The sequence below is a fragment of the Arachis ipaensis genome, chromosome B8, assembly GCF_059453495.1.
Source record: "Arachis ipaensis isolate K30076 ecotype BB chromosome B8, ASM5945349v1, whole genome shotgun sequence".
Taxonomy (NCBI): domain Eukaryota; kingdom Viridiplantae; phylum Streptophyta; class Magnoliopsida; order Fabales; family Fabaceae; genus Arachis; species Arachis ipaensis.
In genome coordinates, this window is record NC_142443.1 from 912,519 (window position 1) to 935,865 (window position 23,347).

Below are 23,347 nucleotides of genomic sequence, written 5' to 3' on the forward strand. Positions count from 1 at the left end.
TTATTTGTGGGTCCAATTAGATATGGGTCACGAACTTCACATTTCAAAGCAGGTAAAAAAACACCCCCTAAAAACTCTACATAAGTACATATCTAATTTTTTATTAATAGAAGCCAAACAAAGCATGTAACCAACAATAACAAAACAACAGCTTATCAAATTTTATGGAGAAATAGAAAGGTACACTATTCATCAATCATCATAAAATGTTAGTAACAATATTTTCTTTTTGGGTGAGATAAGGAAATTTTGTATGAAACGTCAATTTATAATGCAAAGGCATGGGTAACATCACCTACCTTCATGATTTAGCTGGTCCCAATTTTAGTACTGTATATCGTGTTATATTTAACTTCATTCAATTATTCCACCTTTGGCCTTGGATCTTTTTAGGACGTTTCATGTGTAAAATATGGTAATTTATATAAGATGAACCCAAGACAAAAAGTAAAATGTAAATGTTAGAAAATGAAATTTATAATTTTTTGTTTTCAGTTTTAGTTTAGATTCCACTTCACGGGCCACGGGCGATAATACCAAAAACTCATCGCTTTCATGGATCATAATAGAAGGATAAAAAGGCCCAAAACTTGTGTTTGGCCCAATAAAGTATTAAAAATTTGGAAATGCAGACATGATAAGGTGTCTGACAAAAAAAACATGATAATGTGCCGTGCAAAAAAAAAAAGGTTAATGTACGCACCAGGCTGACGTTAGCAACTAGCATGATATATCTGCGAACCTTCTTATTCTGCTTCGCAAATAGTGTTTCCATTTCCGATCAATTCGATTCCATCACATTTTTTTTAATTTTTTTTATGAATTTCATTTATGCAAAATTCGTTTTCTTAGGTGAATTAACACAGTATTATTATTCTTAGAAATTATTTCGCTACCTGATTCTGCCTTCTTGTTTGTGTTTATCGGATGAGCGTGGAATTGGAGCTCAACCACGTATTCCATTATTTATGTAAAGTAAGTTTCACGATTTCGTTCTTTTTAAGAACATTATTTTGATCTGGAATTGTTGAAAGATTGCAGCTTTCCTCTTTGTTTGATGTGATTCGCAACAAAGATGTTGTGAATTGAATCAATCAGGGGCAAGGTTGCATCTAGTTTAAGAGTTCTGTAGAAATTGGGATATAGTATACCGTTTTTACAAAGTGGAATTGGTAGACTTGGCTTTTCTGAAGCCAGATAAGATAGGTTACTCTGTGAAAGAACAAACTTTGTTGTAAAAGCTTTAGGAACCCCTTTCTTAGGGAAATAATAGTTCTGTAGATTTGGTTTCAAGTTACAACTGTGATCTGTTTCTGTATGGATGACATTGAGGATGATGCAAGGTATCCCCCAAACCATTATAGCGATAATCATAGCCAAGTTTATGATTATCAGGAACTTGACATGAGGGGTTCTTCATATTCTCAGCCAGTTCCAAATGAATATCCACAAGATAATAATGATGTGGATGAAGAAGATGAGGAGCAGTTAGGAGAGGATGAAGATGATGGTATAGATCAAAGAAATGGTTTTAGGATTTCCCAAAAGGATGCTGATGACAATGATGACGGGGAAGGTGACACGGACGGAGATGGAGATGGCAATAATCATGATGATAACCAGAAAATTCGTAACAATTTTCGGCTTTCCCAGAAGGATAACAATGATGATGAGGAAGGTGACACAGATGGTGATGGCAATGAGAATGATGATGATAATAATGAAGGTAATGATGATAACGATAACAGTCATGGCAATAAGATTGAAGATGGTTTGGAGTGGCACCCAAAAAAGCAAAAGCTGAAGAGTTTGGTATCTACCTATGAACTTGCACCTCGGGTGCCAGCCCCATCAACTGTGGCTACCTCATCTCCTAAACCATCTTCAGGTGGTAGGAATTCACTTACCGACTGGACTGAGCATGAGACATTTGTTCTTCTTGATGCTTGGGGTGACCGGTTTCTTCAACGCGAAAGGAAGAGTCTTCGCTCTGATGAATGGCATGAAGTTGCAGCCGAAGTATCAAAGGTTTCAAAAATTGATAGGACAGATACTCAGTGTAGAAATCGTATTGATACATTGAAGAAAAAATACAAAAAGGAGATCATGAAGTTTCCTGCAATGGGTGTTGGAAGTAGCAAATGGCTTTATTTCGAAAGGATGAATAAGCTAATGTCTCCTCCACCACAGCAAACAAGTCTCTCCTGTGAAATGCAATCACAAAAGCATGCCGTTATTAACTCAAGAGTTAATTTGAACCATCCAAATGGAGTAGATAAGACGAGGAATAGTCCTGAGACTACAGAATCTACTAGCGAAGACGGTTCAATTGGGGCTCGTGGAAAGAAAAGGAAGAAAAGAAGATGCAATGATGGAGCTTGTTCATTCAGATTGCTAGCTGATTCCATTCATAAGTTCAGTAAGATATACGAGAAGATTGAAAATAGTAAAAGGCAGCAGATGGTGGAGCTGGAAAGGATGAGGATGGATTTGCATAAGGAATTGGAGACACAGAAAAGGCAGATTTTGGAGAGAATGCAGAGTAAGATTTGGAAACTAGAGCAGGGAGATGACGAGAATGATGATTCTGCTGAAAATGGTATGTGATGTCATGTGACATAGAAGGTAGACACTAGATTCACTAGTTGTTCAATTGGAAATTTGGGATTAGAGGCAGTTTATTCCTTGTTCAAATTTTCCCTGCGAGGCAATACTCTTGGCTCTTGCCTAGCAATGATGTATTATTATAGTTACCAGTTACTAGAATAAGAGCTGGACAGTCCAGCCATGTTTTTCCTATCTTCAATTCATCACCAATGTTTGGAATAATGCTCTCTGTCCCCTATATTTAGAAGCAAGATCATGTAGTTCAATCCATAGATCATTTCATGTGGTCTTGCATGTTTTCACTATATGAATTGAAAAATGATTCTTTTAACATAGTTCTGTGAGACTCCTTAACATTCCCACTTCTTTCTTTGACAACAATGTCGAATACACCGAGATAGTTTGATGAAATTTGACCATGTTATTCTTGATTTTCAGTACCTTATCATTCATTCCCATTACCGTGTTATTCTAAACAGAACATGTTAGTTAATTCAAGGCAAAAAGTGGCCACAGTTTTATTCCATGTGCTTATAGAAATTGAATTTAGCTGTTATTATTGAAATATCCCTAGTAGCTTAAGTTCAGCAATATTATACCAACATATAAAGTAAGTTTTATGCCATTTTACGTGAAATTTCATGCTACATCTGTTGCTTATTTTAAGCAGCAGTATGCAGGGGTGTCAACTACTTCAGGAAATTTTGATAATTCGCAGCCAATAACCTGTCTAACACATGAAAACCAGAATACCAAGCCTATTCGGTAAGATTACACACAAATATCCAAAACATGAGTGTGGGCTCCAATTGATCAAACAAATCATCCACAATACCAGTAATGGGTGATAATTCAAGTCCAATGCCAGGGTAAATGAAATCAAGTAATTTAAAATTTAAAAAAACAAGCATTGTAATTCCATTTGTGGATGGTACACAAATAATCTGTCCCTAGAGAACGTAGACTTTAAAAATAAAATTTAAAAAAAAAATCCGGATCTCAAAAGACCATAATAGCATTAGGTAAAATCTTGCATAGCATCTAGTCATTGTGGAACTCCACCCCAACCTATTTTTCACGGCACAATTCATCCATATTCTTGTACAAAAGAAGAGAGACTATTGGAAATCCTCACGAATTTCAGCAAAAATTGACAACCAAAATTACGCAGAGCTTGTGTTCTCCGATTTATCAGTCTCCATTGGTTCTCCGGCCTCCGGCGGGGCCTGATTGTTCCCACTGTCCCCTGCATTCTGATTTGGACTGGCACTGGCATTGGCATTCTCCGGTGGTTGCTGCTGTTCGCCACCCTGAGGTGGGGGAGTTGCTGGTGCTTCTGGTGTTGCTGGCTTTGCCGGTCTGGGTTTAGTCATTATTGGCTTACAGAACCTATCAACGCAAATAAAAAATATCAGTCATCAAAATCATAAACAAGATCAATCAAGGGAACAAGTACCAGAGAAGGGGGCAAAAAAAAAAAAGAGTAGAAATCTGGTAAATTAGCAAGAATTTGGGCGAGTACCTATCAACGGCCTCAGCTTTCTTTCTTATTTCAGCTGACAGCAGCACAGGGGTTGCATATTTTGGAAGAATGTCCTGCTGCTGCTGCTTCTCCCGAAGCCAGTTCTCAGCCTCTACACATTCATTTAGGACCTAGAAACAAAGATGATGAGAAACAATGTCGGAAGTTGAAACCAAGGAAACCAAGCAGAAAAAGTTTTAAACCCATTACCTTCTGTTTCTCCTCAAGTTCGATGTGATCAAACTTGGGATCACTTGACATTGCAGCTTCTCTGTAACTATTTATACAGTAGATGAGCTGATCAATTACTGCACCCCTCTCCGTGTATTCTCTGTATCGTTCTTCAACCGGATCTCCTTGCTGCAAACAAATAAATCGACATCAAGATTTCAGAAACTGAAACTATCAAGACAATACTTAAAATATCCATCTGATTTGTGTGTGCATGAAAAACACCGACAAAGGCTGTGAGAATTTTCTTACCTTCTTAAGTTCATCGAGTTTGGCAATGTATACACCTTTGGTTTCATCTTCACCATCCTCGTATAACCAGTCTTCCACCTCCTGAAGTTTAGCAGTAAAAGCTTCCTTCTCCGAGTCGGTGACAAACTCTTGGTATTTGTCATTAAGCTGAAGTCATGGCAATATATTATCTTGAGCATCAATCACTATGACGTTAATAAAGAAAAAAAAAATAAATGCTCACCTTGTTTCTCATGTCATAAACATAAGCCTCCACAGCATTTTTCTTGTCCTTTGTTTCCTCCATCACTCGATCTTGCAAAGCCATTTCAAACTCCTTCTCTACAGCCTTCTGGACATCCACAGGTGCCAGTGCTCCATAAACCACCTCTGCCACAGGAATGGTAGTTTTCTTTACTTTCTTCTTTGGAGCCTCAACCTGCAACATTACAATCAGAGTCATCAAATTATATACTATGGATAAAAATTTTTAGTTTTAACTCTACCATATAGAAGAAATAGAAAAGGATCATCTAAAACCCGTTTGAATTTAAAACGGATCAGTACTCCTGGTCTACGAATCTATTCTAATTATCAACAAATTCCGAGAATTTTAGGGGGATGGGAATTGTCATTATTTCTACTTCGAGAGGTATAATGACAGATCGAGAGGCTCGATTAGAACGAATCGTCTGATATCCGAATTATAGAAAAAATTCTATCAATTTTTGTAAAAAAGTAGAGAGAGATAAAACAAAACACAAGTCTCTCATATCACTCCTCATACCTTAATGAATGCGTGAAATGGGTTTAACAGGAATTGTTATAAAGAAACGGATTCATGAGGGTTTAATTCAATATTGCTGAATCAATTTCCCCTGCGGGGTATGTTCGGGGTTGGTTCATTTATTTTCAATTTTAAATAATGAAAATATCAGTCTAGGCTATATTTCTGAAAAGGTTCAACATACTCTTTATATATATTTCTACCACAGAGAAATAAAAAATGCAAGTATAAATTCTTTAATTAGATTTTTTTTTAACTTCAATATTATTGGTTTTGAAGGGTACGATTAGAATAGAAGTTCAAAATTGAAGGAAACCTTATTTTCTTCCATTAAATGGATCCAAGATTAAGTTGAAGGAATGAAATTGATCTAGACATGGATTTTTAATTAATTCTTTAGCAGTCTGTGTAACAAATTTTGAGAGGACCAAAAATTGAGTTAATCTTAGATATTTAACACCAGATAATAATAGGACTTTCAGGACAGTCTATATACCTTGTTATCAGTCTCCATCTGAACAGGCTTGTCTCCTGCCTCCGGAACACCATTTTCACCTGCGGCATCAGCACCTGTGGTTGCATTGGCATCTGTTGTTGTCTTGGCATCTTGCATATTAACATCATTATCAGTCGAGCTAGGAGGTGCAGCAGCTGCTTCATCAGTTTCCATCTTGGTATCTTTGGAAACTGGAATCTCAATCTCTTCCTCCTCAATGAGCTAAACTCAACAAAACAAAACCAGGTAAGAAAACATATTATGAACATATATCTTTCATGGTACACCAGAGACATTATGTACGGCAAAAAAGAAAAGCATCCTCTAGGCCTAAATATACTTACAGTTGCAGACTCAACAGATACAATTCCATGTAGATTCAGTCGCACTCTAACTTTAATTTTAGCCTTTTCAACTTTGGTAGATTGAAATGGGCCAATCTGCACATGTCAAAAGGTCAAATGAGTGCCAAGGAAAAAGAAAATACAATAATAAATAAAGAGATCATGATAGACTAACTTACAGTATATGTGCTGATCTTAGCAGGTATTTGCAACTCACTGACATCATCATATTGTACTTCAACAGTAAAGGTCCCTGGCCTATAAAATGTCAAAGCCTTGATACTTGGTATAGGATTTCCCTTGGGGAAAACAATGGTGCTTTGCTTACTATCTGGTCCACTATCTTGTGCATCTGGACCAGAACCTTTCCACGAAAGAGAGATTGAGAAGGGAAAGCTTTCATTGACCTTCACATTATGAAATAAAGAGCAACGTTATATCCAATGTGAGCCAAAGTAAGTGAACAAAACAAAGCTTGAAAGTCATAATCTCTCAAACATTTTAAACTAAGCCATTAAACAGAAGCAGGCAATTTAAGCACATTACAAATTCTGAATTTGATAACCCAGTGAGAGAAAGTTTACCTGGAACTCTCTTACTTTAAATGTTGGACTAAGAATTGCACACTGCAATGCACATCCCCTGGCTACACATTCACTAGCATTCATTGTCCTTCTAGGATCCTTTTTGAAAAAGTCTGTTAAGATTTTGTTTATGGCTGGTACTCTAGAACCTGAACCAACTATCTCGACCATGTGTATATTCTCAACTGTAAGTCCTGCTTCTGCAAGTGCCTTCTCCAAAGGTCTCTTCACACGTTCCAAAATTGGAATACTTAGTTGCTCAAACTCCTCACGTTTGATAAAGCCCCTGACATCCTTCTCATCCATTAAGCACTCGATATTCAGAGGTGCTTCTGGATTTGCACTAAGTACCTTCTTGAGCTTCTCACATGCAGCCCTCAGCCTTAATGAAGCTCTTGCATTCTGTAAAACATCAATTTTATATTCCTCTTTAAATTTGGCAGCAAAGTGATGAAACAGAACTTCGTCAAAATCCCTACCCCCTAAAGACCTGTCATATGAATGAGCCAACACTTTCAGCTGCCCTTTTTTAAAACCAGCAATGCAGACTTGCATGCTAGCATGCCCAACATCAACAAATGCAACATTCAGTGTATCACTTTCAGGAAGATCTGTTTTGTAAATTCCATAGGCCAAAGCAGTTGCTGTTGTTTCATGAAGCAGACGAAGTGGATGCAAACCAGCAATAGTAGCAGCATCCATGACTGCCCTCCTTTGAAGATCAGTAAAATAAACTGGAATACCAATGCAACAATCAACTACAGCTGCATTTAGGTTTTTCTCGGCAATCTCTTTAAGATTTGACAACACCATTGCCATGACTTGGGTAGGTGTAAATGCTTTAGATTCACCCAAGTATCGTGCATGGATTAATGGAAACCCATCAGGCCCTTCAGTAACTGTGAAGGGCAATGACTTCAGATCTCGTTGCAGTTCAGGATCCGAAAATTGTCTGCCGATTAACCGCTTTATCTGTGAGATTGAATTCTTCGGGTTCATCATCGTAGATGCAGCCCCAGCTGTCCCAATGAACCGTTGTTTGTCACCAAAGCATACAACTGCAGGAGTTTCACGCTTGGACTCATCATTGAGCACGACATCAATCCCCCTCTGCCTTGCAACGGCAACAATGCAGCTCTCATTACCAAAATCAAAACCAACCACGCTCATCTTTGGATAATCTCCCACCCGAGAAGAATATCTGAAAAACAAAAAGTGTCAATTTCACATCGTATGGATAAATATTTCAAGCAAGTAAAGCACTAAAAATGACTAGCTACCTTAGATGGAAGCATCAATAGCAAGCAGCTCACGCATTAAAATAGTATAAGAGAAGCTATTATATACAGTAATAATTAGATAAAATATATAATCAAATACAAATTATTAGTTCATAGTTTCATACCTAGAAAATAATCACTGAATCATCAGATCACATCCCAATCTATTCCATAGAAATGCGATTTAACTTAAATTTAATCACACACTGATCATCATACAATGCTAAGTAACTAATCACACAAACACTGCTGCAAAATCTCAACATAAGAACGGCCAAAAAATAGTGTTAAGCGGGTATAATAATCATGAACAAAGAGATGCAAAAACATAAGAGCACCAGCTAACAGATCTATTGGGAAAAAGATTGAAAAGGTAGCTAAATCCAAGAATAAAAAGAGAAGAAGAACTAGGGTTTACCCGTCAAATCGATGGAGGAGGGAGAAGGGACGGCAGAGAGAAAGGAGGAAGGGTTTTTGTGTTGGGGTTTCTGGAACAATCTGAAACCTTTGTTCAGCAACAACAACGTATTAACAAGACTGGCAAATGAAACGCTTAATAAAGGGCAACTTAAGACCCCGAGTATTTTGCTTTTGGGGCTGTTGTGGAATTTTTGAACTTTACTTCTAAATTTCTGTTAGAACCTTTTAATTAAGAAATTTCAAAATTTGAACTGGTGATGACATTTTTTGGAATTTTGATTTTTTCTTTTATTTTAATTTTTAAATAAAAGAATCAAAAAGTTTATTGGATTGGTCATGGACTCATGGAGACGTCTGGAGGATCCTGCCTTCTTCTAGAAACATCTACGACCACCCACCCACTCGGATCTCTCTCGTAAGCCGTATCTTATGTGAGTCAACAAGGCTCAAGACTCATCATCAACATTTTAGATTTTTCTCACATGTTTTTTTTTTCTTTTTTGGAATATTAGTTGGGCTTTTTTTGGGCCTTCAATTTGATATGCAAGTTTGGGATAATTCTGGGCTTCTCTTTTCACAGCTTTTCCATGACTTCTATTAAAAATATAATTAGCATTCCAATCTTTAGGTCGGCTAGGTTTGTGGTTGGACGTTTAGTTCAACAATCAATATTATCAAATTCTTCAATACCCATAAAAGGCTGAAGCAGTAACATCCGAGTACTTCTAATGTAGCTTTTGTCATTTCATTAAAATTCAATAATATTTTATTTAATTTGATAATTTTTTTTTTAAGAGTAGTGTATTACTTTTGTTCTTAAGAGTTAAGACTTAAATAAAATGACTTAAATTTAATTAGTAAAATTTTATTTTTTTAGTAGCTTATGAAAGTTGCTGTAACACTTGCATTTAATAAAATTAAAATAAAAAATAGTTTTTAATAAATATAAACATTATAATTATATTAGGTAAAATATTTTTTAAAAATAAAAATAATTATAATAAATATATCTATAACGAATAATTTTTTTTAGTTCTAAGATTTTATATAATATAAATATTGAAATTATTCCATAAACTCATATTGAAAGATTGAAAAAAATAAAAAATAAAAATGCCTAAATATTTGTTATGTGTAATTAAATAATGAACCTCATAAAATACTATTATCGTTTAATATGACTAATAAACATAAAATATTATTCAATTTTAGTAAGCCAACAACAGTATAGAAACCAAATATATTGTAAGGAGAGCAATAGAATAAATTAATTAACATCACTTGCAAGAAAAAAAAAAAGTCATGAAAAACAATGAACAAATTCTCAATTGCAAAATGTGATCTCTTCGATATTATTATTGTTTCAACATTAATTTAATGTTTGTCTTATATTTTAAGATTAAACGTATAATTTTGAGAGAGGATTAGATCTTTGTTTATTAACTCAAGTATGAAAAAGTAACTGATACCTCTTTTTATATTAATTTTTTTTAGTAGTTTTTACTTAAAGAAGTTCATTTCTATCGTGTGATGTGCGTGAAATTTATGAAGGTTAAGGTAAAAAATTAGAAATATATGAGAACTATAATCATAAAAAGTGTGTGAAAAAAAAAACAAATAAAATTTGATGTTAATAATTAATACAGGTAATTTTGGGTATTTATTATTTTATAGGATTATATTAAACTTTTTAAGTTTTTTTTTTGGTGATTATATTAAACTTTTTAAGTTTGATAAGTATAACTTAATTTTAAAAAATTTTTACTTTTAAAAGTTATAAGTACAAAAACATTGTTTTTTTTATTTACTAAACATAAAATGAGGTGTTTGCAAGTATTTCTAGAAAAAAAATTATTAAATCAAGTCTTAGAATAATTTTAAAATTTACTTTAAATGTTAAAGACAAAAATAATACTTTACTCTTATATTTATCTTAAATTAAATAGAATACTGAAACATAATTTAATTCTATACACTTTATATTAAATACAATATAAAAATTTAATTTAATATTTATCTCTCAATTTTCTGTCTCTTAATTTATAATTTTTAGAGTTTTAGTATTTTTTTATAGTCTAAAAAGTTTTAAAAATCCACTAAAATCAAAAGACTCAAATAATGAAGATATAAAAAGTGAGAAAGAGATAATTTGTAATAGTAAAATTTAAATGTAAAAATTTATGTATAATTTAAAAATTTTCACAACGACAATACTCTCAATGATTTTATTACCATATTTTTAAAAATACTAGATATTCGATGAGTTCACTTTTAATCATAGTGTATATCAATAGTGAGAAAAATTGATTAAGTTCTATTACTAAAGTAACATTGAAAAATGTAAAGTGCTCACAAAAGGTGGTTAGAAAACGATATTGAGAAATTTGAGGGGGATAATAGAGTATTTTGGAAGAATTTTTTTTATCATAGGAATGGATAAGAAGCGCTATAAATAAAAAGAAAAATATTATACGTATAATTTTTTTAATAAAATTCAATTAAGTTTTTTTTTTTAAAGATAGAAGATTCGAATTTACACCTTCTTAAATAAGTATAAGAAGATTATGTTATTTGAACTATAACTCATTAGCAAAATTTAATTAAGTTAAATAATAAGATTTGTATGAATGGATAAGTTAGAATAATAAAAATAATTTTTATTTATGTTAGACTAATTTTATTAAATTTAGTTTACAAAAAGACTTATATATATAGCATTACTCAAATAAAAAAAGTGTTTAGTGTAAATTATACAAAGAAATATATATATATATATATAAAGTAATTTTTTTCAACTAGTGTGATCTTTTGTTTAGATTTAGAATTAGAATTGAAGATACTAGAAATTATCTATTATAACAAAGGACATTATTTTTTGCCTTAACTACTAAAGTAAAAGATAATGATAAATTAATACAATTATACATATCTTAGAACTCATAACAAAATTTGTTAAAATATATTTTTTTAAATAGTCATATAACTTAGACTGAATTCTAAATTAGACTAACACAGAATATGACTTGAATTTACTGAAAAATACACATAGTAATAAATTTTTTAAATTCAAAGTTGACCACAGAATACTTTAAACATAACTGAAATTGAGATATGATCGGGTTTAAATATCTTTATTCCGATTATTTAGTATGATTCAGTTAATGTTTAATTTGTGCACAAAAGTAAAAGAGATCAAGAATAGTATTTTATTTAAATAAATTTTTTGACAGTAAAAAAATGAATAAAATAAAAAAATGAAAGTCAGATTACTTTAAATTAAGACTATAAAACTCATATGATATTAATGTTATAAATTTAATGATAATCAAATCGTTATTTTTCTTGTTTTAATAATTTCGTAATTTTAGAGAATTTTTTTTCTCTCATTTGCCACGGGGATTAAAATTTTGTGTTGTAAATTTTAATCATAAAAAATAAATGACGCGGCCAATAATACGACGTCGCATGACAAATATCCGATGAAATGGCGGGAAAAATGATCACCCTCTATGACTACTTGACTTGGTAGCTAGCGCCAACTGACCTTAGGGTTCATTCAAGTTAAAACTTGAAACAAGCTTGCTGAGAAGCCATTTGTTGCGGGGTTGAAGACGAAAGGAATCGAAGAAAAAATGCCAACGTACAAGATCAGGGGAATCGACGTCGATTTCCCGTACGAAGCCTACGATTCGCAGATCGTTTACATGGACAAAGTCATCCAATCCCTTCAGGAGGTAAACCACGCATTTTTCGATTATTCGATTCTCTTTTCCACTTCACGGTTGATGATTCATTATTGTTAACAATAACAACAATTAATATTTTGCTGTGGATTTTGATTTTTTGTGCGCTTGTGTTACTGTGGCATGGCAGAACTGCAATGCACTGTTGGAGAGTCCCACAGGAACTGGTAAAACGTTGTGTCTTCTCTGTGCTACCTTGGCGTGGCGCAGGAGTTTCGGAAATTTCAGATTTGGTTTGAGCATGAACGCCAGTGATAAGTCCGAGGCTAAAACCGAGATTTCGCCTTCGTCCCTGCCATCGTCCCCGCCCTCGCAATCTGAGTCCTCAGGTTTACCTACAATAGTATATACTTCGCGCACTCACAGCCAGATCCGTCAGGTGATTCAAGAGCTGAAACGATCGTCTTACAGGTAAATTTGTACCTTGCAACATCTTTTATTTTCTTAACTTTTTGCTTTTTCAAGTGAAGTTTCTGTAAATTAATGATTCATAAATTTTCTGGTAATGTACTGTTCAATGTGATTCTAATTCGGATAGTGTCATGTATAGTTTTTGTGGTGATATAAGTGTGCTAGGCCTAGGCATAAGCTTAACTGGTAGTCGTTGTTCATATGCAGGCCTAAGATGATAGTATTAGGATCTAGGGAGCAGCTTTGCATTCATGATAAAGTGAAGTCACTTCACGGGAAAACACAAACAAATGCTTGTCGAGCACTCTGCCAAAAGCGTAGAGGGAAGCAACGATGCAATCATTTACCTCAAGTTGCTGGTAACCTTTTAAGCAACTCCCACGGATACTGTCTAGACAGTTAAAATTTTATGTATGACCACCGTATAGTGTTATGCATTTCTGGAGTTAATGCGCTGCATTTCTTTCATATAAGTGGATCGGTGTCCTTTACCTGTCATATATAAATGCTAAATCAACTTATTGCCAATTTTTTAAGAGCTTTGAAGAGTTATCATATTGACTTAGACTAGCTTGAGAGTGTTCCTGAAATTCTATTGCAGATTACTTGAAGAGCAATCCTCATCTTGGAGAAGAACCTGTAGATATTGAGGATTTGGTCAATATTGGCAAGAGTTTTGGGCCGTAGGTTTTCTTAGCTATGCTGTTTCTTTTTATAACTTCTTTATAAGAAAATCTTATTTACTATTGGCTCCTTACTCATCTGTATTCTTTTTGTCCTTTTTAATCCCAATTAAATTGTTGATTGTTTGGACTTATATTTTAAAATTCCTGTCTGCTTTTCTCAGGTGTCCTTATTATTTATCAAAGGAGCTCCATAAGTCTGTGGATATAGTATTTGCTCCATACAACTATCTTATTGATCATGCGTATAGAAAATCTCTGCAACTTTCATGGAGCAATAGCATACTCATATTTGATGAAGCTCACAACCTTGTAAGATGTTACAAATTTGTGATTGAGAAATATGATCTTCTGTGTGGAACTATTAATTGTCAAACTGTTAATATATGTTTAGTATTTGCCTTATTGCTATCCTGTCAACATGTTATTGAAGCTTGTTCATGCTATTCAAGTTTGCTTGTTTTTACTTACCAACAGTTATCTTTGTGCAGGAAGGCATATGTGCTGATGCAGCCTCCTTTGATTTGCCTTCGTGGCTTCTAACAGCTTGCATTTCTGAGGCTCAAAAATGTGTTGACCTTTCAATAGAAAGAAGAGAAAAATCAAATGATAAGTCACAGAATCCAGATGATTTTGCAATCCTTAGAGGTGTGTTGTATAGTTGCAAAAGTTCCAGTTCCAATTCTCTACATAATGTCATGATGCATGCTTTAACTTATTTTGGCAGCCTATTGAGAAAAAGTTATATATGCTAAAGTTTGTTTATTTTATGTTTACTTGGTTTTCTGGTGGGCAGCTAGCTGTCTTCAAGTTGCGTTCTTTTTTTAAATTTTCTGCTCAGGATGCTTTGAGAATTGTTTGCTGTATACTTTTTGGCTTCTAAGGTACAGGATGATGTTTTCATTCTTTCAGCACTTCTTCTAAAACTTGAAAAGCGGATTGCTCAGGTGCCTATCGAATCAAAGGAGTTGGGATACACCAAACCTGGGCCTTATATATATGAACTGCTAGCTGATCTTAACATCACTTCCAAGACTTTTAAAAAGCTTTCCGCGATAATTGCTGCTGCTTCAACCCTTATTGAGGAGGATAACCAGCAGAAATCAACTGGTACCATCTGCAGGTTGGATAGCATTGGTGAAATTCTTGACATTGTTTTCAAGGGTGGAAGAACTACTCATGCTACATACTATCGAGTAAGTTCTCTTAGGGTGTGTTTACGTGTTTGGTTTTGGGGAAATTTGGAGGGGGAGGGAAAGGCTTTGGAGGGTTAACTCCATGAACGAGTTTTATTATTCGGAGGGAAAGGGTTTGGGGTTTTTGTTAGCCATCCAACCCCCCCCCCCCCCCCCCAATTTTCAAGTTCCCCCCAAATTGGGGAGGGGGTTGTTTGATTTTAAAATTGTAGAAATATATAATAAGCCCTCCAAAACCCTATTCTTGAACAAGAGGGGGGTTTTAAAATCTTAAGCCTTCCCTTTCCTTCCCATTGCAACTTGTGAGCACTCCCTTAGTTTTTCATATTTCATGTGATGGTTTTGGTTGTCTTGTTTCTCTATAGTATTGCTTGGTCTTGCTTTGTATATTTTTACTTCCCTTGTACTATGATATCTAACCATTTAAGCTTTATTTCTTACATTAAAAGGTTCATGTGCGGGAGTTCGAAGCTAGGACTGCCAATGGATCTAAAGGTACTTCTCAACTTATTATAGTAGGTTGGGTGACATTTATGTTTAAATGGAGCTGAAATGGTCTCAATATTTTTCACTTAACTAGCTTTCCATCTGTTTTGCTCTACCCATCAAATTTCTCAGCCAATCTATTTTACAATTTTGATGCATTTAAAATAAGTTTAGAAGTTTTATTAATATGTCATGTTGAAGCATTTGGGACACATGTTTTCTGGGTGGTCTCTCAACAGGAATAAGCATGTGTAAGTTTAACTTGGATCTTTTTTTAATATATAATACACCTGACAGATGTAATAGGTGGCTATGTTTCCAGTAGAATGTAGAGCTTTCACTGCTTTCAAACTTCGTTCTATAGACATTCTGACTTGTTTTCTACAGATTTTTATAGTGTTAGAATTTTAAACATCTTTTTCATTACCAGTTGTTATATCTTGATATTCTGATGCTGCAGGAAATGTGTCAAGGACACTCAGCTGGTGGTGTTTTAATCCTGGAATAGCCATGGAAGAATTTCATAGGTTGGGAGTCAGGTCTATTATATTGACATCAGGGACATTATCCCCCATGGATTCTTTTGCTCAGGAACTGAAACTGTAAGTTCCTTTTCTTGCTGGTTATGTTTCATCTGACAATATGTTTGCTGTCATTAACTAATGGAGTTGATTCCGGTCATCTCAGAGATTTCCCCATTCAGCTGGAAAATCCACATGTAATAACCCCAAATCAGATATGGGCTGGAGTTGTACCAGTTGGTCCTTCAGGACGTATTTTTAACTCCTCCTACCGCACTCGCGATTCTCAAGAGTACAGGCAGGAACTTGGAAATGCAATTGGTATGTGACACTCTTATGTATATACAGCATTTGGAGAAGCTTTATTTCTTTATACCTGAAAACTGCATATCTACCCAAAGGAATCAAAATTGCACTTTTTGAAATCTCATTTATGGTGTGAGCACTGAGCAGTGTGTTCCTGTGATGGATGCTTTTATGTCTTAGGTTTATTTCTGACTTTGGAGTTCTTAAGATTGACTGTTTTATGCTAGTCAAACATATTGTTGTGCATGTTGTAATTTGGGAATTTTGATAGTTTTTAGTTCTGCACGAATCATTCTTGGAAAGGTATGATTATGAGATATAGTTTATATTGATTTTGGCTATGGATATATATAATTGATCTTAATCACCTGAGTTTGAGACGAGATAGAGTTTAAGCTGCCATATGATTTGATAATTTGTGTTCTTATCTAGTAATTAATTTGGAGAAGGACATGAGATGTGGCATTGTTTAAGGCAGACAACTATTTAGGTTTGATTATGATATTGCATAACCACATCAAGAACTTTATGATAGGATGCTGAAACGTAAGGGAGAAAACTTAATCCAGACACCAAAAGTTACTGTTGTATATATTTATTTATTTGCATGATTTTATATGTGCTATGATATGATTTCATTAAAACTAAAGAAAATTCTATGCATTTAGACTATAATAGAAAGCCGGGAACCTGACAGAATGGGGAAAAGAAAAACTGGGGATAGCTAATGACTGCCTACAAATTCATTTTCACGTTGTATTGCAGTAAATTTGGCCCGAATTGTTCCTGATGGACTTCTTGTATTCTTCCCCTCTTACTACCTTCTGGACCAATGCATTGGGTGCTGGAAAAGCTTGGTAAGAATCCAAACCACAAACCTAATGAAGGGCCGAATTTATTTGCTCTTGGCTCATGGTGCATTTTTTTCTTTTCAGAGTAATGAAACTTCAATGTCCATATGGGAGAGAATTTGCAAACACAAAAAACCAGTTATAGAACCTAGGGAATCTTCATTATTTCCCTCATCAATCAAGGTAAAATTATTGTTTATGTCATGTCACGTCGGTTAGTTGTATAATCAGCAGAGCAATATAGTTTATGCAGTTGAATTAGGCTTAATCAATTCTTGATATGTAGCATGGTTAAAACAACATTCTTTCATAATTATCATTTGGATGTTTTATATCCTAAAGTGGACCTGTATTATGGTGTTTCTTTTTTCTTTTTCTTTTTTTTTTTTGTTAAAAAAAAAACAGGATTACATATCTAAGTTGAAAGACACCTCCACATCTGGAGCAGTTTTCTTTGCTGTTTGTCGTGGTAAGGTATGGGTTGATTCCAGTTGTTGATAAACAACTTACCATTGTGTTCTCATATGCATCATTGTAGTATGTTACACAGATGGGTATGCATACTTGTACTAATATGATACATGCATATAGCCATATGGTGACTTGATGAGAGGAGGGATGGCAATATTTTTCAAAATTCTAGGATGCAATAACATGTAGACAATAAAATATTTCAAATATTTAGTCATATGTAGTTCAGATAGAAAGATTTATAAAAGAACTAAATAAGCATTATGCCAGAAATTGTACTGCAAAGCAACCAATAGCTTATTTTCTCACTTGGATGCATCTGAAGTTCATTTGTGCCGATACATTGCAAATAAACTTTTTTCTCCATCTAAATAGGTAAGTGAAGGATTAGATTTTGCGGATCATGCTGGACGAGCTGTGGTAATTACTGGTTTGCCATATGCTACATATACTGATCCTAAGGTTTGATAATCTTCTTTTCTTTTTCCATTTTCTTTTTTCAATCCTCTGATATTTGAGAATTAGTTTGGCTTGAACATGTGGATCTAATTGCAGCCATTGAACATTCTAATACTAAATAATTGTTTCTGTATGTATGTGTTTATTAACAAATTGCACTCATTTGGGTTAACTCGCTAAAACAGGTTCGTCTAAAACGTGAATACTTGGATCAGCAATCTCATCCACGCGGAGAATCATTCAAGGTTATGTTTGTTTACTTGACACAACTGTTGAGAACTTATACATGACATATATACTTATTTTATGTGGCGGATAAACAGGTTTTAACTGGAGATGAGTGGTATAACCAACAAGCCTCCCGAGCTGTGAATCAAGCTGTTGGACGTGTCATTCGTCATCGACATGACTATGGAGCAATTATTTTCTGTGATGAAAGGTTTTAACCCTTAGTTGTTTTGATCTACTGTAAAATGCATATCATGGAAACAAGTAGCAAAGTTCTTTATATGCTTCCTGAAACAATGCTCTCTCTCTCCAGCATCTCATTTGATACAATGACTGAAGTATTAATGTAAATTGGAGTTGATATTGTCATAATAATATGATATGATCTAGTTAGATTGTTTTATCTAAATTTACTGCAACACAGACACAAATCTAAAGCCAGTTAATACATGTATCAAGATACGCGTTTCTATTATCTTTATTATGCTCAACTCTCAAGGACTGTTATGATACCTTTGTAATTATTAAATTGGACTTTGACCCATACCAGTTTTTTATTAGGTTTATTCTTAATCCTGAAGTGGTTTACAGGTTTGCACATCCACATCGTCAGTCCCAAGTCTCTCGATGGATACAACCTCACATCAAGGTGCTATTCTGCACCAGAGTTGTCTTTTTGAAATTCTTTTAATGTACTGAACTACTGATTGGTTTTTAATCTTGCAGTGTTTCTCAAGATTTGGAGAAGTTGTTTATACACTAACCCGGTTTTTCCGAGATGTAACAATCCGTGGACCTACAAAGCTATCATTATTAGAGGTTGATGATGGGGGTCAGTGTCCTTCAGTTCTACATCTTTTTGTTTTGTTTTTGTGTCAACTTGTGGTCCCTACTTCCTACCTCAGTTTTTGACTGTTATACTAAAATGTACTTAAAAGATATTGTGGGTTTTAGATAGGTAGATGTGAAAAACATAGAGCAAAGGATTTTGTATAATATGCAAATATATTTTGACATTATATATTTCATGTAATATTTTTGGGGTAACATGCAAGTGAATTGCTTTAGTGAATCTATACTGGAAATGTACTGAATTTTACTGAATTTTTCTTTTGATCTTCCGTGTCTGTATATATGAATTTGATGTCTTGCAGAGAACAACTTTTTTATATTCTTATTTTTCTGCTAAAAATATCATTGAGACAGATTCTGCTTCTTCACACAGGAAATGTGGGAGAAATTACATCAGCTGATCCCTATGATGATAAATTTAATGTCAAAAAACTTCTCTCACCTGTGGTAACTCCTTGAGTGTTGTAATGATTCTTATTTTGTAAATCATATAAAGCTACTATGGCTTTATGGATTGTTAATCGTTGTATTTGTACATGCAGGCTACACCAGTGGCTGAAAGTTTTTCTTCAAAAGCTTCTTTACTTGGTACTAGAAAAGGCAGTACTTCATTCCTTGGAGAAATTGTACCTGCTAATCGATCATCTCTGGCGTCTGATGATTGCAACATTGTAGATTGTGCAAGTTCAAGAGATAAATGTGGCAGAGTTTTTCTTGGAAAGAAGACTGGGATATCACAAGAACATGAATTTGTTGATTTGACTGATACTCGTCAACTGGGTGAAAAATCAAAGGATACGCTGATAGCACCTTGTTCAGTCAAGAAACGTAGATTTATAACAGGAGAGTACAACCTGCAGCAACATTTTAGAGATTCTCACGAGCCTTCATCTGGTATAAATTCTTTCAATCAATTGGCTCATTCCTGTTCTAATTTTGTAAATCATAGAAATATCAGTAGATTTATAATGCATTGTCAAAATGATCAAGGTAGCGGAGAATTGCAATGTAAGGATGAAGGGACCTTCCAAAAGAGAAGTCTGGAGATCGATAGTCAAAGAGGTGATCTTCCTGGTGATTCTGCACCTTCTGCTAGTAATGAAACCCAAGGATCAGCATTCCTTGCTCAGGTGGTATTCATTATATGTGATACTTTGATCTGCACCATCTTTGTGTTGTTTTCCTGTCTGAAGTATTTATTTTGCCTCTTGCTTTCCCTCTATTTTGGTATTCTGCATTCTTTTGAGTGTACTTTAATTTTTCTAATGTCACTGACATGCTTGCTTCTTCATTGGACTGTAACACTGTCCCTCTTACACTGGTGGGAAGACTTTTGGCTGCCCGTCACTGGCTTCCTTTACTATTGACTCTGCCCTATGCTATAAATCGATAAGTCTAGAGAAAAATCACTAAACATTTTGCAACATAACCTGGCATAAATGAAGCCCTTTGTAGGTGATGTCAAATGTTACTGCTTGGAATGCAGGTTTATTCTGTATTTTACCTAGTTTTGCTTATCCTTGTAGGTGAGAATATTTCCGAAGTATTGAGTCTAGTGTTTTTGCTAAGCTGAGATTGATGTACATATCAAGTTTACTTGGATTCACTAACTATAAGTTTCAGGTTATTTGGATGTGGTTCTTTTAAATGCTTATATTCCAAATGAATCCGTATCCCCCAAATGATGAATTTTCATTTAGAAGCAGAAATAACTTTTTGTAGCCTCAACCCCTCTGGTATTATTAATGTGGTTGTTAACATGGCAATAATTTTCCGTTCGTTACTTGTGATGCTAAGTTTGGAGTAAGATAATTTGTTTTAATCATATGGCCTACAGGTTCGAGAGAAGCTCAGTGCTTCAGAATATATAGACTTTGTGGGTTATATGAAGGCACTAAAGACCAAAGCAATGAAGATCGGTGAAGTTTTGCAGTGCATTTGTAGACTGTTCTCAGGACCCGAGAGACTACCTCTACTTAAAAGGTATGACTATTTAGTGAAAGTATAATAGTAAAACCGGTCTTTCCTCCATTGAAGCTGTCCTTGTTAGTTGTTACCATTTGTCAGTAGCCAATGCTTGTTTTCTTTACTACTATAACATCCTTGTAGTATATGAGCATAAAGAATAAGTCATATCATTTGATATGCCAAGTAAGCACTGTGAAGTAGCTACTTCTCTGGCTTCGGATTTCTAGTTATCATTTCCTTGCATGATTCCTCCTTTCACATGAAGAAAATTTTTGAAAACATACTTTTGACATTTGATCAAATTAAAATGGATGTTAAATTTATCATGTCATTCTCATCTTCTGCACAACAGGTTTAAGGATTACATCCCAGCAAAATATCATTCCTTGTATGAGCATTATGTTGGGGAGAAAAAGTTAGTGGAAGGCTAATCAAATATGCTCAGCTCATGGCTATCTCTTGCAATTTTTCGGCTAGAACTCAGGTGCACCTTTAGCATATCTCATGGATTTTGTGAATGAGGATGTGGGAAGGAATTAATGCATGAGGTAGAACTTGTACGTTTACTAGGATGTTAGGTTGTGTTTGGTTAGTGTCTCAAAAAAATAGAGGCATAGACACAAAGACAGATATAAACACAGATACACAAATTTTATAACATGTTTGATGATAATGCACAAGACACATCTATTTAATTCCAAAGTCAATTTTACCCCAAACCAAAACAACCTCAACACCACTACCACCACCACCTCTAATTTCCATTGTCACCACTATCGCCATTACTAATTTTCAATCTTATCTCTAATTAAAATTAACTACTCTAATTAAAATATCAGTTACAGAATTCATTTTTTTTTTTAAAAAATGGAATAATTAAAAAAATAAATAGAAACAAATCTAACAAAAACAGATCTGAGAGGGAGGGTGAGGGTTTGTTGAGGTTGTGGATAACAAGCAAAGAGGGTAGCGGCAAAATGACGATGAGGATGATGACGGTGATGGCGGAGGGCGATGCAGTGGATGACAAGTGAAGAGGGCAGTGACAAATACAGATCTGGAGGCGAGGTGAGGGAGGCGTCGGCGCGCACGAGCAAAGGAGAAAGAGAGGCAGTCGAAGACACAACAACAACGTTGAGAGGGAGGCGGGACAGGGGCGGGGGAGAGAGAGAGAGAGGCGAACAAAGGAGGGAGCCAAAGGCAATGGCGGTAGTGGTGGCAATGGTGCAAGCAGTGGTAGAATGGAGGTAGGAAGGTGGAAGGAACTGACAAAGGGAGGAGAGGGGGAGTTAGGAGGGTTAGGGTAAAAGACAAGATTGGAATTTTAAAAAAAATCAGGGATAGAATTGGAAAATTGTGTCTCATGGATTGTGTCTTAATGTGTATTTATGTGTAACCGTGTCCATTAAAATTGTCTTAGCAAACAAACGGTGTACCACGTACTACTGTATCCATCTGGTGGACATGGCATTTGAATCAGGAATTGGTTGTTGGTATTTATTAAAATGTTTAGTTATTTCATTTTTAAGGCCTGTGTGTAATCCAACCTCTCGAAATAAATCCTCCGTTCACCTGGATATGATGATATTTTCATTATTATATCAATTATTTGAGAACAAACATGCATCTCACATTCTCACTCCCATAGCAGCCTATTCTATGAAGCATTTGTTATACCCCAAGAGGAAATGCAGTGCGTTTTTATAGTTGTTTTTGGTCAGTGTTCCATGGATTTAATTTATGTCTGAACTCTTAATCTTAATGCATGAAGCTACATTGAAATTAATATGGATTGTATGTTATTAAGCAGCCAAAAAATATTATACGTTGTTTTGTCAGCATTTTTAAGTTTTAGTTTGCATTTCCAATATGCGTTTATCTGTTTACAGATTCAATTTCGTTGTTTATTATCCCATAAGTAGGTTGTCATGCTTTTACCTCTTAAGTCAATTCACAAACGGGTTGTGAAGTCCTTCTTACCATTGTACTAATTCATAATCTAAGGAGAGGATATGCTTGGGCCTTGGTGCAATTGCAACTATGGGAGTGAATGGAAGATTGTTTTCCCCAATTTGGAGGATGGAGGCACCGTCCGAATATTTTCCCACCAATTTCCTTGTGAGATCACTGGTCGTTCAATTTGGAGGGTGTAGAAGGCTTCATGGGATTGCTTTCCACCATTTGACACGTGAGATTCTGTGCCCCAATTTGGAGGGTGTAGGAGGCACCGTTGGGGGAAAAATCCAAATATATTAAGGTTTAGTCTTAAACAATAAACAGACTAAAACAAAGGATGTTACACAATAAAAAGACTAAAACAAAGGATGTTACTTTTTTATTTCCTTATGCATATATGATATAAGTATATAACTACTAAGACAAAACAAAAAAGTGAAAAACTCCGCCTTTTTTTTTTGTGGGATAGAGGTTCACCCTGGCTTTAATCTTGACAAGATTATCATTTTTATATATGAAAATTCCAGTTCAAACTATAGAATAAGTGACTTGATTTATTTTTAAAGCACATAGTTTTCAACAAGAAACTCTAGAATTTTGTGTTTTAGGATTACAAAGTAGAATTACTTTCACTATCGTTTCATGTGTATCTGTACCTTATTTCTTATTGTTAATACGATACTAAGTAGCGTCCGGAACAACGTTATCTTCTCC

At 34.6% G+C, this 23,347-nt stretch overlaps 3 protein-coding genes across 6 annotated transcripts; 2 read left to right on the plus strand and 1 right to left on the minus strand.

Annotated features, from left to right (window-relative positions):
- The first annotated feature begins 764 nt into the window (after positions 1-764).
- On the plus strand, positions 765-2,799 carry LOC107612555 (uncharacterized). The gene has a single exon (XM_016314236.3). The coding sequence runs from the start codon at positions 1,318-1,320 to the stop codon at positions 2,605-2,607; it is 1,290 nt and encodes a 429-aa protein (XP_016169722.1). The 5' UTR covers positions 765-1,317; the 3' UTR covers positions 2,608-2,799.
- Positions 2,800-3,469: 670 nt separating this feature from the next.
- On the minus strand, positions 3,470-8,940 carry LOC107612554 (heat shock 70 kDa protein 14). The gene is made up of 10 exons (XM_016314235.3): positions 8,501-8,940; positions 6,803-8,003; positions 6,398-6,625; positions 6,219-6,314; positions 5,875-6,096; positions 4,836-5,030; positions 4,613-4,759; positions 4,340-4,489; positions 4,130-4,260; positions 3,470-3,996 (listed from the first exon to the last, which is right to left on the minus strand). The coding sequence occupies exons 2-10, from the start codon at positions 7,970-7,972 to the stop codon at positions 3,771-3,773; spliced, it is 2,565 nt and encodes an 854-aa protein (XP_016169721.1). The 5' UTR covers positions 7,973-8,003; positions 8,501-8,940; the 3' UTR covers positions 3,470-3,770.
- Positions 8,941-11,957: 3,017 nt separating this feature from the next.
- Positions 11,958-23,250, plus strand: LOC107614008 (RAD3-like DNA-binding helicase protein). Of its 4 annotated transcripts, none has more exons than XR_002351717.2 (24): positions 11,958-12,236; positions 12,376-12,656; positions 12,864-13,015; positions 13,258-13,339; positions 13,504-13,651; positions 13,831-13,987; positions 14,252-14,535; positions 14,985-15,030; positions 15,482-15,623; positions 15,709-15,863; positions 16,614-16,705; positions 16,784-16,882; positions 17,105-17,173; positions 17,546-17,632; positions 17,815-17,874; positions 17,953-18,068; positions 18,449-18,506; positions 18,584-18,689; positions 19,083-19,156; positions 19,252-19,603; positions 19,700-19,839; positions 20,547-20,692; positions 21,030-21,161; positions 22,567-23,250. XR_002351717.2 is itself a non-coding variant. In XM_016316218.3 (23 exons), exons 1-23 carry the CDS (start codon positions 12,135-12,137, stop codon positions 21,106-21,108), a joined length of 3,027 nt encoding a protein of 1,008 aa, XP_016171704.1. In that variant the 5' UTR covers positions 11,958-12,134; the 3' UTR covers positions 21,109-21,379. The 4 variants fall into 4 exon arrangements, 2 of the variants coding, with proteins under 2 accessions (XP_016171704.1, XP_088352911.1); XR_001614244.3 differs by having other exon boundaries at positions 22,682-23,250; XM_016316218.3 differs by lacking the exon at positions 22,567-23,250 and having other exon boundaries at positions 21,030-21,379.
- Positions 23,251-23,347: the final 97 nt, after the last annotated feature.

Excerpts from the sequence above, each read along its gene's own strand:
- LOC107612555 (XM_016314236.3), top strand. The coding sequence starts at position 1,318 with ATGGATGACATTGAGGATGATGCAAGGTATCCCCCAAACCATTATAGC.
- LOC107612554 (XM_016314235.3), bottom strand. The coding sequence starts at position 7,972 with ATGAGCGTGGTTGGTTTTGATTTTGGTAATGAGAGCTGCATTGTTGCC. Across the intron at positions 4,261-4,339 it reads AACTTGAGGAGAAACAGAAG|GTCCTAAATGAATGTGTAGA; the intron begins GTAATGGGTTTA and ends CTTTGTTTCTAG. Across the intron at positions 3,997-4,129 it reads AAAGCTGAGGCCGTTGATAG|GTTCTGTAAGCCAATAATGA; the intron begins GTACTCGCCCAA and ends TTGCGTTGATAG.
- LOC107614008 (XM_088496785.1), top strand. The coding sequence starts at position 12,135 with ATGCCAACGTACAAGATCAGGGGAATCGACGTCGATTTCCCGTACGAA. Across the intron at positions 18,507-18,583 it reads GGATACAACCTCACATCAAG|TGTTTCTCAAGATTTGGAGA; the intron begins GTGCTATTCTGC and ends TTAATCTTGCAG. Across the intron at positions 19,604-19,699 it reads TTCTCACGAGCCTTCATCTG|GTAGCGGAGAATTGCAATGT; the intron begins GTATAAATTCTT and ends AAAATGATCAAG.